General features: G+C 54.8%; 1 protein-coding gene across 1 annotated transcript in view; it reads right to left on the reverse strand.

Annotated features, from left to right (window-relative positions):
- The window catches only part of Tcerg1l (transcription elongation regulator 1 like), a 172,109-nt gene that overhangs the window by 46,688 nt on the left and 111,187 nt on the right, over positions 1 to 14,234 (reverse strand). The window contains exons 5-6 of the mRNA XM_026410296.2: positions 11,537 to 11,631; positions 8,503 to 8,591 (exon numbers count right to left, since the gene is read on the reverse strand). Of these exons, the coding sequence (XP_026266081.2) occupies positions 8,503 to 8,591; positions 11,537 to 11,631 (184 nt within the window). The remainder of the gene's footprint in view (positions 1 to 8,502; positions 8,592 to 11,536; positions 11,632 to 14,234) is intronic.

A 14,234-nucleotide genomic window follows, 5' to 3' on the forward strand; every position in this document is an offset into this window, starting at 1 on the left:
CCCAACTACTAAGAAGCTGGAGGCCTTGGAGAGTCAGCCTCCAGGCAGAGGGCAAGGTGGGTGCCAGCTGCCCCAGCCTCCAAGGGCTCCGCAGGCTTTCCCAGTGCGGGGCAGATGGGCTCTCCAGGTGTTCTGTAGTACCTGCTGGCTCTCCTGAATGTGAGGGCCTCCTGGGTTCTGAGCAGGCTCTGGTTAGAGGATAGGACGAGGACAAGGGACTAGGGGCTGAGAAGCAGGTAAGTGAAGACCGTCCATGAGCAGGCCAGGAATGCACGGGACCCTGTGGTGGACGCTAACCATGGGGGGTTTCAACTGGGGGCCCCAACAGCCACTCACAGATGTCCTGCCACCTGGACCCCAGGCTGTGGTCAAGGCAGAGGATCTGGGAGGTGGACTGGTGCTTTGGGAAGCCACAGTGGAGGGTTAGCCACATGGAAGCTTCCCCAGGGTAAGGCTGCATGGGGAGGTGCTGGGCACCTGGCCTCCTCTAGAGGAGGGAGGGAAGGGCAGGGCTGCCCAGATCAGGCTGGGCCCTGGGGGAGGCACCTGGGATCCTCCCATTTCCACTGGAACCAAACAGTCACCGGACCAGAGCAACCCAAGGGAGCCAGGCCCTTGGGCTCCCTGCTGGGGCTGCTGGCCTCCACCTGGCATGCCTCCCGAGGGGTCAGAGGTGTGGTGTCCCTGAGAACGTGAATCCCCAGGCCCTTCTAATGAGCTCCAGGCATTTCCTCATCGAGTCCTGAGCTATTTTGCCTTCCACAGCTAACTCAAGACAGGGGCTTCACATTCAGGGATTCATATTTATTTGTCCAAATTCTCCCCAATTCCAGATCAGTCTTGATTTTAAATTTGGTGCTTCAGTGGATGCACTGGTGCTGGCTCCTGGTGTCCGGAGCAGAGATGCCCATGGACCATCTAATGCCCTGGAATCCTGGAACACCACCACCGGTGCAGGAAGCATCACCAACACCCCTGCTTGCACCAGCGAACTTGAGCTTCTAATGCCATAAGGAGGGGAGCTAATTAGGGACTAATGGGGGAGTGTGGTCCAGGAGGGGGAAATGGCAGCAATTAACACTGTGCACATTAATATCCAGATACAAGGGCTGGAGTTGTGGTGCAGTGGTAGAGCGCTCGCCTGGCATGTGTGAGGCCCTGGGTTCGATCCTCAGCACCACATAAAGATAAATAAAAAAGGTATTGTGTCCACGTACAACTAAACAGTATTAAAAAAAAATATTCAGCTACAAGAACCAGCTCCTGTGCTGGGGAAAGTGTGTGGAATTGAATCACAGAGCTGGTGGCAGGTAAATAAATGTGGTTCCCGAGAGAAATCTGCCCCTCCGCTTGTTACGGTTGGTTTCAACTAGACGGAGCCAGCTGTAACATGCAAAATTAATTTTATGTATCATTTTATGCCCATTTTAAGTAACATGGAGAGCTCCCCTTCTTTAATCATGCTGCATAACTCCTGGCTGGCCGCCACATCCCTCTTCTCTTTAACTGTCCCCATATCCCGGAGGATGTAATTAGTGCGTCCGTTATTTAAGTCTGGTACAGGATACCCACACTGAGCCACTGAATATAAGAGGATCTGAATTGTATCCGATGAAATTGGAGACGTCACTTTGTTGCAGAGAAGACTTATCAGGATCACCCTTCAACAGCAAACTCCACGTCTGTAAGTTCTATGGGTGGACATCCATCTCTGTTTCTCTCCCAAACCTCATCTCAGCCCACTGGGGAACTGGTGCCTGGCCTCAGGGATTCATATTTATTTGTCTAAATTCTCCCCAATCCCAGATCAGTCTTGGTTTTAAATTTGGTGCTTCAGTGGATGGCCTCTGGCCTCCACGCCTCCCACATGAAAGCCCACCAGAGGCCCTTGCTATGGATTGTACCGCTGTGTGCCCTGTCCCAGGAGTATTCTGTATACTGGACAGAGCCTGGTGCACACTGGGTCTCATCTCTGGCAGGGGCTGACCTGGGCAGGGATGAGGGTTCCCCCTGCCCCCGCATCCACTTCCCAGGCCAAGAGAGAGCAAGGACATTAAGATTCAAGAAGGACAGAGTAAGTGTGTTCTCTGGCCATGGCTTCCACCACCATGATTCAGGAAGAGTGCACAAGTGTCTGGCCGGGTCTGACACTGGACAAGGATAAAGACCAACATGGAAATGGGCTGTTCCCTGATTGACAGCAACTCTACACGCAAGACCTGCTGTGCGTGTGTGTGTGTGTTTGTGTGTGTGTGTGTGTGTGCGCGTGCACGTGCACATCTCCCACTTCAGGACGTGAAGGTTGTCAGGTGAAAGACACCACAGAGTGAAGGTGCTCCAGTTGGTGGCAGAGGCTTGGGATGCGCAGGGCCCCTGAGGCTGAAGTCCAGGAGGTTCAGGGCCTCAACTCCCAAAAGCAATGGCTTGGTGCCTTTCCTGTTGCCCTCTTTCCTCCGCTTCTTCCTTCTGAGGCTAAGCACATGCATCAAGTTTTCCATGCAGACGTGGGAGGAAAGAAGCCTGGGAGAGAATGGGAGTGCATCCTGCCCCTGCTCAGACGCACCACTGTGGCTTCCGGGGAGGAGCCGGGCTCACAGGCCCTGCTCCTGGGGTCTTCCTGTTCAGCTTCCCTGCAGAAGTCCTGGCAGGCAGTAGTTATCCATCCTTAGCCATTTTCTTTTTCAAGTCTAGAGCAGTAAAGACTACAGGTCTGCGATCAGCAGATGCTGTGGAGCCCTGGCCAACTGTCCACCTAGTCCTATAGAGAGTGGACGCAGAACCCTCTGGAGCCTGTCCTCAAGGTCTGCAGGGAACCAAAGCCTTCAGGGAGTCAGTTTTGGCCCAGGTGACGGGCTTCCGCACGTTTCTGCCTCCGTCTGCCGTAACTGAGCACTTTGACATTTAATTCAGCAGTAGACTCCCCTCCCCAGCAAATAACACCTCAGCTGTCCCTCCCTGACATAATGAAAGACTCAATTATGCAAAGGGGACAAAGTGACATTTGGTTTCCCTTCAGTGGTATGTACTCAGAGCAGAGTGTGTTGTTGCCAAGCTTTGTAAGCCTGGTGGCACATCAAGTGACTGTGAGAAATGACGTGCTTAGTGGCAGCCCGGCCACCACCTCTCTTACTGACAATGACTCCTAAGGACCTTGCTTTGTCAGATGCCTTCCTCCAACTGCACCCAAGTGCAGGCTTTCATGCCAGCTCTTTTCAAGTGAAATGATTCAATGCTTGTATTTTTTAAAATGCAGAGAACCATTTTTAACATCTCATACCCATTAAATTAGTGGTTATAAATTATTTTAAAGATATCAGTAACAGGTGTTGAAATATCAAGTCTCGGAAGGTCAGAATTAAAGCCCTGCTATTCACATGGCAAGGATGTGCCTGGGATTTCAACATGGCTCAGCTGTCAGAGGATTGTCACCAGCCTGATGTCTGCAGTGATCCTACCAAAGCTGGCCTCTCACATCATCAGTGTCTATGACCTGCTTACTTCTCCCTGGCAGAAGTGTGAATCAGCCAGGGGCCTCTGGGCTGTGACACCTGGGAACGCACCTGTCGGCTTTGATACCAGCCTCGTGCAGTACAGCTGCCTCCGCTTCTTAGGCCAGAAACCTGAATCGGCTCTGCCAGGAGAGGCAACTTCTCAGACACCACCTTCCCCACGGCCGCCGGAGGGAGGGGGGGGCTGCTGGTCCTGGGAGCGCACTGGCCCTCTTCACTTTAAACAATACTCTATGCTGTGCTATTAATAGATCAGACTAACTGAGCACTACAATTTGAATTTTTCAGAAAAGGCTATGATGCTAAAACCAAAGCTCAATATATATCTTCAGTTTTATGAGACCAGCTAATTATTTGTACATCCATAATTTCTAAGATAATTTTTTAAGGTGCTATTTAATCATCCTTGCTGACATTTATTGTCATTTAAGCCCAAAGCTCATGGATTTTACCCTTGTTTAACAATTACCTCTGCAACCTCCCTGTGACATCCACACCACCAAGAAAAACATTTTAATGACCTCCAATGAAAGAGTGGTCTAATTCCTTCAAAATTACCATGGGGAGCAAATTCCAAATTACAAAGAGGAGGAGGAGCAGGGGGAGAGATATAGAAATCTCCTAGGAGATTGAAACAGTGCTACTCTGCTATGGACATACCTAAAGACAGAGCAGATCAGAAAAAGTCATTCAAATTCCACTCCAGAATCTCAGCCTTCTCCTGAGGGTCTCTTGGCCACTCTGCACAGAAGTGGGGGGACACCCTGCCCTTCCTGCCTCTCCCTGGGAACCATCCAACAGTGTGAGGCTAAATGCCTTTCTGAATTGCAGAGCTGGCTGAGGAAGGTATTCTGGACTCTGAAACCATTTCTAATGGTTAACTGGCACAGGCAGCAAGGGGAGAGTGAGTAGATGGCTCTCACTCCGTCGTGATTCTCCCACAGGCACTGATGTGCGTTTCTCAGGGCTCAGCATGACGTCATATGTCCAGGGAGCCTGTGCATCTGGCCAGCTCTCCTGCAGCTGGGGTGTCAGAGGGAGTCCCACACAGGAGGAATGACGAAGTGCAGACGGCTTGCTGGGGCCCTCCATAGGTGGCTCTCTGGCTCAGACAGAGCCCCGTCAGGGAACGAGGACAAATGCCCCCTCTCCCCTCACCACTTGTCAGCCAGTTTTACAACCTCGTCACCTCTAGGGTGTGTTCCACAGGCTGGATGAAAACAGAAGAGGTACTGGGTGGCATTTCCTTCCCACAAACACGCCTGGGGCTTAGCGCCCGGCTGACCTGGTGTCCTCGGAAGCATTCCGTTTCTCAGCCGCCACGATGTCAGCCCAGAACGAGAAACACTGCATGTTCACTCTCGTGGGTTCCAAGTCCTCTTCCCTCCTGGGACTGCATTGTTCCTGGACAGCTCTGAGCCGAGGACGGTCCTCTCTGAGCCACACCAGCCCTGCTCACGTGGAACCTTCAGGGGCCAAGGCCTCCTCAGGAGTGTTGGGTGGGAGATTGAATGGGAAGCTCTGCTGCCAGTCTCCTCCCGGGATCTGACCTGAGGGGGCTGCCTGGACCCCCCCCCCCGGCCTGCTGAGCCAGCTGGCACTTGACTGGCATGGAGAGCCTTCGAGAGGGCCTCCCCTACCATGGACGAACACAAACAAGATTCCCTGAGATGCAAGAGGCTAGTCAGAGCTCCTGCCAGCCCGTCCTGCTACCTGCCACCGGACAGTGCTCCAGGGACTCCCTGGTGTCCTGGTGTTCCACTTCCAGGGACCTGTCCCTTCCCCTATCCTCTGCCCACTCACATGGGTGGCTCACCCTGATCCTCAAGTATGAGACATTTTCCTGCCCACCAGCAGCTACAGTGACCATCTGAGGGCAGCTCTGGGTGGACAGGCAGACTGCAGCCTGCTGGCAGCCAGGCCAGACCTTTAGAGCCACACAGGTCAGATTCTTGGCCTGAGCTTCCATTGCCAAGATGAAGGCCGAGAGCCCTCAGTTGGGCAGTAACGGGCAGCTGTGTCTCTGGCTGGAGCCGTCGATGGGGGCCCTGCTCATTCCAGATGCCTCCCCAGTTCTGGTGGGCTGTCAGCCATCCTACTGGGACCTCCTGTGCGCTTACTTGTCGAAGGGCCACCCTGGAGCATGCTCCTCAGGATGAGGGTAGCCTTCTGCAGCCAGGGCTCTTCCAGATGGACAGCAGGAAAGAAGGCCAGTGATGGAGCCACACCTGCCTGTCCCCCTGAGCCTCAGCACCTGGCTGGGTCAAGCCTCACATCAGCCAAGCCCAGGAGAGACTCACAGTGGAGAGTTGGAGTGACATATAGAGTGACAGAACAGCATCAGCCCTGGTGGCAGGAGCTCTGCTCCTGGTGGCAGATGGCGGCGTGGGGAAGAGGCAGGGTACGCCATGCCAACACGAATGAGGCTGTCATTTCCACACACCTGGCCACAGCAGGAGAACCGGACTCTGGCTGCCCCTCACCCCACATAGCAAGGCCCCTGCACCTGGCAGGGGAAGTGCAGACCTGGCCTCAGGAAGGTGGGCTCTTCCTGGAGCTGAAGGGCTGCTCAGCCAAGCCAGAGGCTCGGGTTCAGGCTTCCTGAGATAGAGGGAACAAGTGAAGGGCCCTGGAGAGGCACTGGCAGCTTGACGGTCACCTCTGTGACACTGCCCAGGCCCAGCAAGTGGCCTGGTTCTGATTCACACAGTGCACTCCACAGATCGAAGCTCCTCCTGGCACGTGTGGGTGTCTAGCTCTTCTCCCGGAGCAGGAGGACACGTCCACTGCCCGCTGGGCTCTGTTGGAGAGTCCCTTTCTCCATCAGAACCGCCGGTCAGAGAGAACACATCGCCCGTGAGAAGACCAGCAGTCTGCGGGTCTGGCCTCCACAGCTCCTCCTGTTTCCTCCAGGGCACCCCCAGGCACGTGGCCCTGTCCCAGCCACTCTGCTAACCTGGGAGTTCTCAGTACCAGCACCAAGTGCTCGTTCACTCCACCACTGGAGGTACTTGTGCTTGGTTGCTCCCCTCTCAGAAGTCTTTCCCAGGGTCAGGGTCTTCCCTCCCAGTGTGTCCAGCCCCCACTCTACTCCTGACCCCAAACAGCTGCTGACACAGAACTGGGTGCCTTCTTGTCATGATCCTGGGACACCCAAGGCAAGAAGGCTCACACAGGGATCTCTGGTTCACAGACTGAGGGCCCCAGGAGGGGGCTGGGCCAGATCAGGGGCCCTGCTGACTTCCGGGGTCCTGCTTGGCATCCTGCCGTGTAGCACCACACCATAGATGAGGGAAAACCGCAGTTTTCACCGTTGGAATGTCCCAGAGTGCAAGGTCACTCCTGTAGTTACCATCCCCCGGGGAGCTCTGCCAGAACTGTGACAGGTCCCAAGGGTGTCAGTAAGCTGCCCCCCCAGTGTGATGGGCTCACATTGGCAGAGCTTGGTATCCAAGATCCCACACAGCATGTGTGTCGTGTGTGAGGGGATCCACTCGGTCCGTGTGCCCGGTCCGTCCCCCAGAGCTCCTACGACTGCCGGGCTGCTAAGGGAGAGGAGGGTCCTTCGCAGCTCCCAACAGGCCCCCTGACCACACCCGAGTTTTGCTAACTTGAAGGCCTGGAGAGGACAGGTTGGGGGCTGGTGTCCAGAGATCAGCCCTGGGATCAAGCCCCTCCCCAGTCTCCCAGGGGAGTCAGAGGGGCTGAGGCTGAGTAGCCACTTGGTTAGTGACTTTTCAAATCATGCCTATTAAGGACACTCCACCCATTTGGGGATCTGGGGGTCCTCCTGGGCTGTGCACATGTTGAGGTGCCTGTGTGCAGGGCGGTGACACCAGCTTTAGGTCCCTGCCTGTGCATCTCTTCCACCTGGCTGCGCATGTCCCTGGTGGTTAGCCGTGATTGTCACCATGGCACTCTCCTGAGCTCTGCCAGCCACTCTAGAGAATCATCATCAAAGCCGAGACTTGTGGGGGGGAGCCCCTGAAGCTGTGGTCAGCTGAATGGAAGTGTAGGTGGCCTGCCAGGGCCACTTGCAGCCAGCATCTGCTGTCAGTGGCCTGTGAGAGCCCTGAGCCGTGGGTTTGAGGCCACCTCCATACTCCTTGTGGTACACTCAGATTGAACGCAGACACCAGGGCACTGAGGACCCGGGGTCTTGGGAAGCTGCTCCCCAGGGTGCTCCTGGCACAGGGCAGTTTCCGCTGAGGGCAGAGAGCCAAGGCCACCGTGCTGCAGAGCTGACCACGGCCACCAACAAGGAGGGGGTGTGGACTCTCCAGGCAGGCAGAGTGACCTTGGCCCAGCCACAGGCAGAGAGGCCGGTCACAGGGGCACTCCCGCGGTGGCCAGCAGGTCTCCTCTCTGAGCCTGGATGGCATGGTAAACCGACACAGGCTGGGGCCATTTCTGGTCTCTCCCTGATCTGTTCCTCTCAGCTGTACCCTACACTCTCATCTTCAGGTTTTAAAACTTAATTTTTTCTATAATAACCTTTTTATCCTGGTTCCAAATTACTCCATTACAAAAGGGCACTTTTAAAAACCAAAGACTGTGGCTCCCCGGTGGAGGGTATTTTTGAGTATCGCACACTCAAAGATCAGGAATCCTCACAGGCCACGGAGAGAGCCTGGTGCCTCGTTAATTAACAGCAGCTCGTGTTCTTTTCCTTGGAGGAGAGGGAGAAAACCCTCTGAAGCTTCAGCAAGCTGCACCCACGTCAGGCTGCTGCTCTCCCTGATCGATATGCAGCAGCATTCCTGTTTTATACACATTCACAAACACGTCAGAGCAGGAGAACTTATCGCTTAAGTGCCGTTTTTCTTTCTGCAGGATGTGACAGTGGTGTAGATCATACCTGCCATGAGTTGCAGATTCATACATTAAAACACAATATACCTGGGAGGCTCTTTTTTTCTCTTTGGCTGCACCAACCAAAGCCAGGGCGACAGGATAGTATTTCTCATTGCTCTGGGGTTTGGGGGCATCTTACCAGGGGGATCCAGGCACCGGGGTGGAGGCCACAGGTCTGTTGCCTTTTGGGGTGCTGTCCTCCCCACTCTCCAGCATGGATGGAGGCTCCTTCAACAGAAAGAGAAGGAGAGAGCACTGTCTGTCATTGTAAACACTCACCCTCAGTTTCAGCATCCGAGTGAAGAACTACAACGTCTCCTGCAGAGAGTCTGCCCTCAGTAGCCACTGGATAATGACCTTCTCAGTGCAGCTAGAGCAGAAAATCAGGGCTGGGCAGTGGCACCAAGGACAGAGTTAAGAACACAGTTGACCGTAAACAATAACTCAGCACAGGTGCTACTAACTACCCTGAGATGCCATTCCAGAATCAATCAGAGACATGCAGAGAGCCCCGAGGAGGCTTCCAATCCCCAACGTCTGTGGCACAGAAATCCCAAAGGATTCATCTCTGGGAATGAGCTGTCCCAGGGTCTGGAGTCACCATGTCACCAAAAGCCTGTATCAGGTGGCAGTATCTCCAGCTACTAGGACCCTAGACACAGATGGACCTGGCAGTTCAGGTCTGCTATGGCAGGAAGAGAACAAGCCCCCGTTCTCAGATGACAGCTGGGCCCTTGCAGCATTAGGTGGCTCCTGGGCAACACCTGCCCCTGGGGTGTGTCTGCTGGGGCGGGACCCCAGGGGTACTGATGGCCCACCAGGTGTGAAAAGCCTCACTCTGTCTCTACCCCACTTGGAAAGCAAGCAATGTTTGAGCATTACACCACCTGGAAGACAAAGAAAATTTACTTCCTAAAATTAAAAAAGAAAAATACAACTATGATTGGGAAAATCTGGAGAGGAAAACGGTTGTTTGAAATAAGGAAATGTGACAGTCCTAACTGCAACAGGAATGTAGTGCCAAGGCACAGACGCTGTGCCTCTCTGTGTGGGAGCTCCAGACGTGAGCTCTCTGTTCAGACAGCTACTGCACCGTCTCCACCTGGAGCTGAGAAGCACAAGGAGATAGTAAGGAAAAAGAAGCCCCCTGCAGCTTCGGATTGACTGACAAACAAACCACAGAGTCAAGTCCATTCTAGGGGTGAGGAACTTTTGGCCTCCCCAGAGATTTGCATAGCTTTGGCCTCTGATCTAGACCTACTGTGACCCAGGTGGTGTCCTCTCTGCCGGCTTAACAGGTACCTTGCTTGCATCACCCAAGCCACACTTCAGTTCTGAGCTCAGAGTTTTAACAAATTGGTTGCCATCTTCACATTTGGAATCCGTGTTTCTGACAGCAGTGACATGGCTACTTGGGAGAGCACAGATGAGACGGCCGACCACCTGGCCAACAAAACCAGATGGACTCCGTGCTCATGCTGCTAGGAAAGAAGATCTAAATTACAGAAGCCTCAAAGCATCACATTTCAACAAGAAGTAAAAGATCCCCAAAGAGCCGGGAGAGCCAACAGCAAAACATGCCCACAGAGGTAAACCTGTTGCTGACCACGTTAGCAAGAACAGCCCGTCCAGGAGACCCACCACGAGGGCAGGGCAAGAAGGGCCGAGGTGGATGCACAGCCACAGGACCTCTGCCAGGCTCTGGGGGGTCTGGGAACCCAGAGGAGCCTCACTCAGGCCCACTCCTCCCAGTGTCCCTCTGCGCTCGGCTGCATCGTGATTGATAAGTGCACTGGACAAATGGTTTGTCACTTAGGCAACCATCCTTAAGATCATTGTGGGTTTTTTTTTTTCCCTCAGAACTTTGTGTAGTAGAAAATATCTTTTTTTCCTATGAGAAAATAAGGTCAGGATAAATAATTAGCTTAACAAGGAGTATTCAGAAACACTTGTCTCAAAAAATATATATGAAGACCAGAGTTTATATTACTAATCCAATTAGGAAAACTGGAGGGGATTTTCATTATGAAGTTAATTGAACAATAGAACTCAACGAGGAGTCTCTGAGTACTAGATTACCTCCACTAATTATTCAAGTAAATATGGAAGGGTGTAATTTGTGTTGGAGAAGAACACTTAAATTGGGCGATGCTGGGATTCTCTTCACTAATTACCAAGGTCTTCTCCACGAGGCGCACGCTGGTTATGATTTCCTGTTGGTGATAAAAATGGCTAATCATGGCATAAAACTCCTGCTCTGCACTGAAGTAATGAAAGTGAGTCAGACTCAGGAACTGGAGATAGAGCGGGTATTTATGGGCGGCACCAGCAAGGCCATCTTGGTAATTAATATGGAACTCTGGCTCCAATGCTAGTCCCTTATAGAAGAGCCACGGGTTGGGGGCAAACACGTAACTCACGCTAACATCTGTGGTGAATGTTCCCCCCTTAACCACACTGACGACGGTGAGCAGGGGTGGGCACAGGCTGGGGCCAACAGGGAGCTGGCACAGAGACCTGGAGGAAGGAAAGCTCCCAGGGAGCTGTGAGGCAGAAAGACTGACAACAAAGCAAGAGAGAAGGTGAGCGAGATACTAAGTTGGACTGGAGGCTCCAGGACGTCAGACAGATGAGGAAAGACACAGTGCCATTTGGTATTTTCAAATGCAGGGACAAAAGTGAGTCCCTTGGGTCATCCAGAGGAAAGGCCAGGTGACTGGGAGCCTTAAACACACCCAAGGCACCATCCTGGTGAGTCGTTCAAGGGCCACTTGGCAAGCAGGCAAGGAGAAAGACCTACAATCAGAACGATCTCACAACGATCCATGTGCCTCGGGCTCTTTTTTCTCTGATGCTAAAATCTAACTGTGACCAGCACCCGGGCTGCAGCAGCGACCACCTCGCGCATCCCCCCTCATTCCGGAAATGGACAGGGTGAGAGCAGGGGGCGAGTCCCTCCCATCAGGCTGTGCTGCCAGGAGCCGGGAGCCCAGCTGGAGAGACAGAGGCCCCTTCCCAGACTCTCCCCTTGAACTGCTGGGCTGCATCAGCTGCTGCTCACAGAACCAGTCCACAAGTGCCTCCTGGGAAACAGGTGGGTGTGACCTCTGACCCTGGGCTGGCTGCCTCTGACACACACACACACACACACACACACACACAGCCCGACCCACCTTGTCCTCCTCGACTCCGGCCGGGCTCTTGCTCTCTGTGCTGTGCAGCATCAGGGCTGGGGGGCAGGGCGCCCGGCTGAGCTCTTTGCTTCTATCTGTGGGACCAAAGCAACCGTCATCAACACTCCAACTGCCACGGTGGTTCTGGAACTCCAGCCACCAAAGATCAAAGGGGCCCTGAGAGCTCAGGTCTGTGGACAGGCTGCAGTCTGCTGCCGTTGGGCAGGCCTGGGTTCCCACTGTGCCCCGTGACGAGGCTCTGTCCTGACCCCCGTGTGCAGAGACCACAGGCCAGGCCTTCACGGCTGGCCACTTTCTGCCACAGCCGGGCATGCACCTTGACACCCAGGCCCACCCCCAGCAGCCCTCTCCTGTGCGTGTCTCTGCTGGTGCTGAGCGGGATCCACAGCCTCCCACTTCCTCCCACTGGAAAGCTTGGTGAGCAAGCCCTAGGCAGAGGCCCTGGAGTCAGCTTGTCCCCACAGGAACCACCGAGGACAGGGGCAGTTGTTCTGGCGATTCAGCAGGCAAGGGGAGGCTGTGAGGTCACTCTCAGCAAATGGCAGCCACTGCCCATGGCTCACAGGCTCAGTGGGCCCAGAGCAAAGGTGCCATGCCAGGGCGTGTGGGCCAATCAGGCTGCTGTCTTGAATTCCCAGAGGTGCCCATGTCCTGCGCAGCCGGGAGCTTCCTCAAAGCTGCCTCAAGACTCCAGGACCATCCTAATCACTGCTGACCACATGGGTGGCCAGGCAATGTGAGCTGAGGATGGTCAGGACCCAGGCCCCACACTGAGGCAGGAGAACGTGAGATGGGGCTGCTCCAGGTAGCGTAGCCATCATGAGCCAGACGTGGCCTTGCCCTGCCAGGGGCACAGGAGAGCTCCGTTTGCTCATCACCAGGTGGGCACTGACGCCTTTCCATGAGCTGGACGCACCACACGGTGAAAACTAGCTGGTTGCTGTGAGGGAAGCGGGGAGGGAAGCCGAGACCTCCAAGTATCAAAAAAAAAAAAAAATGCAAACTTTCACCTCCCCCAATTCCTACCCTACTCTCAAAATTGTGCAGACAGCCAGCACTTCGTATCAAGAGCCTGACGGATCATACTAAGATTAAAAAGGAAAACCAGGCCACCACCTGCCCACATCGCCAGGAGGAACGTTCCTGAGGGAAGGCCCTGGCAGGCGTCCCTGGACTCAAAGGTCAGCCCACTTGGGACAGCAAACTGCTTAGCCTGGAGTCCCGGCTTTGTAGCCCAGAGGGGGCACTCCACAGAAGAGCATCGGGGGACAGAGTCGCCTCACGTGTGTGTGCACACACATACACACATGCACACACACGCACACACACGCACAGGCACAGAAAAGCAAACAGGCACGTGGACTGGTGCCCATGGCCTCCCTGGAGCCACACATCTGCATGGAGCGGGGGCGAGCAGGGGGAGCAGCTGCAGAGTTGGAGGCCAAATCCTCCCTCGTCTTCCAGGCTTCCCACCAGCCAGCTGCCTACCCCGCAGCCCCACTGCCTGCTGCACACAGGTGTGCAGGGGCCACGAAGCCCAAGGCCTCAGGGGCTGCAGCCATGTCCACAGTGGGCCTCTGCACCTGGAGGGTGCGGCTGGAGAGCTGGGCGGGAAGCCCTCACTGAGTGGTGCTCAGGCAGCGGTTGTGCTCTGACCCGCAGCGGCAGCCCAGGCAACTCTGGGCCAGGACCCAGCGGCCCTGCGTCCAGACCGGGCAGAAGCACATGCCCTTGACTCCTCACCCCAGCTGGGAATGGATGGATGAGGCCACAGGACACCATGGACACAGCAAGCCCTGTCCACAGCCGTCACCCTGAAGTGTGCGCTGTCCTACAGGCTCTCCATGGCAGAGGGCTGGTTCTTGCTATTAAAGGAGCAGCGGCCTCAGCCCCAGCCGTGGAGAGTAAGCAGAGCAGAGTCCCTGGTGCCATGGCCTCCCTGCCTCCAGCACTACAACTCATCCAGGCTGAGCCTCTGCTGGCACGTCTCCTGCCACACAGAGGCCAGCTCTGCTGACACAGGGCTCTAGGGCAGCTGTGACCACCAACAGGAGACACCCAGGCCTGCCAATGCCAGAGAAGGTCCCATTTCAAGAATGGACTTGGGGTGCAGTGGTAGAGCACTTGCCAGGCCAAAAAAAGAAAAGATTGTCCTTGGGAGGAACTGTCACCTTTCCATGTTTCCATGGAAGGGGGTGGAAGCCCAAGCCTGAGTAAAGAAAGTAAGTCCAAGAGCAGTGGAAAGATTTTATCCTCACTCAGGACCACAGGCAGAGCCACGGGGTTGCAGCGAGATTTCCAGAAATCTGCAGAGCTGCTCCCCAAAGCCCACTCCTTGTCCAGGTGCACTTGACCTTGACCCTGGGGCACTGAGTCCACGCTGGGCAGTTCTGTCCCCAGCCTCATTCCTGTCTTTCTCCACAAAACAGATCGGCAGTCACCAAGGTCTCATTGCAGACAGGTGCTAAGAGACAGAAGCCTCTAGGAGTGGTCCTTCGACACATGACTCCAGGGGAAAGTGCTGCAGAAACCCAAGGGCCATTCGAAGGAACAGAGGCCAAGAGACCAGTGCGGCTGGGTCAGGCAGAGACTGCGGAGAGCTGCCTCCTGGGCACACACGTGCACATCCTCAAATCCCCATGCTACACCGGGGGACACCTGTCCTCAGCTCCCGCAG

This window comes from Urocitellus parryii, chromosome 5 (genome assembly GCF_045843805.1).
Source record: "Urocitellus parryii isolate mUroPar1 chromosome 5, mUroPar1.hap1, whole genome shotgun sequence".
Taxonomy (NCBI): domain Eukaryota; kingdom Metazoa; phylum Chordata; class Mammalia; order Rodentia; family Sciuridae; genus Urocitellus; species Urocitellus parryii.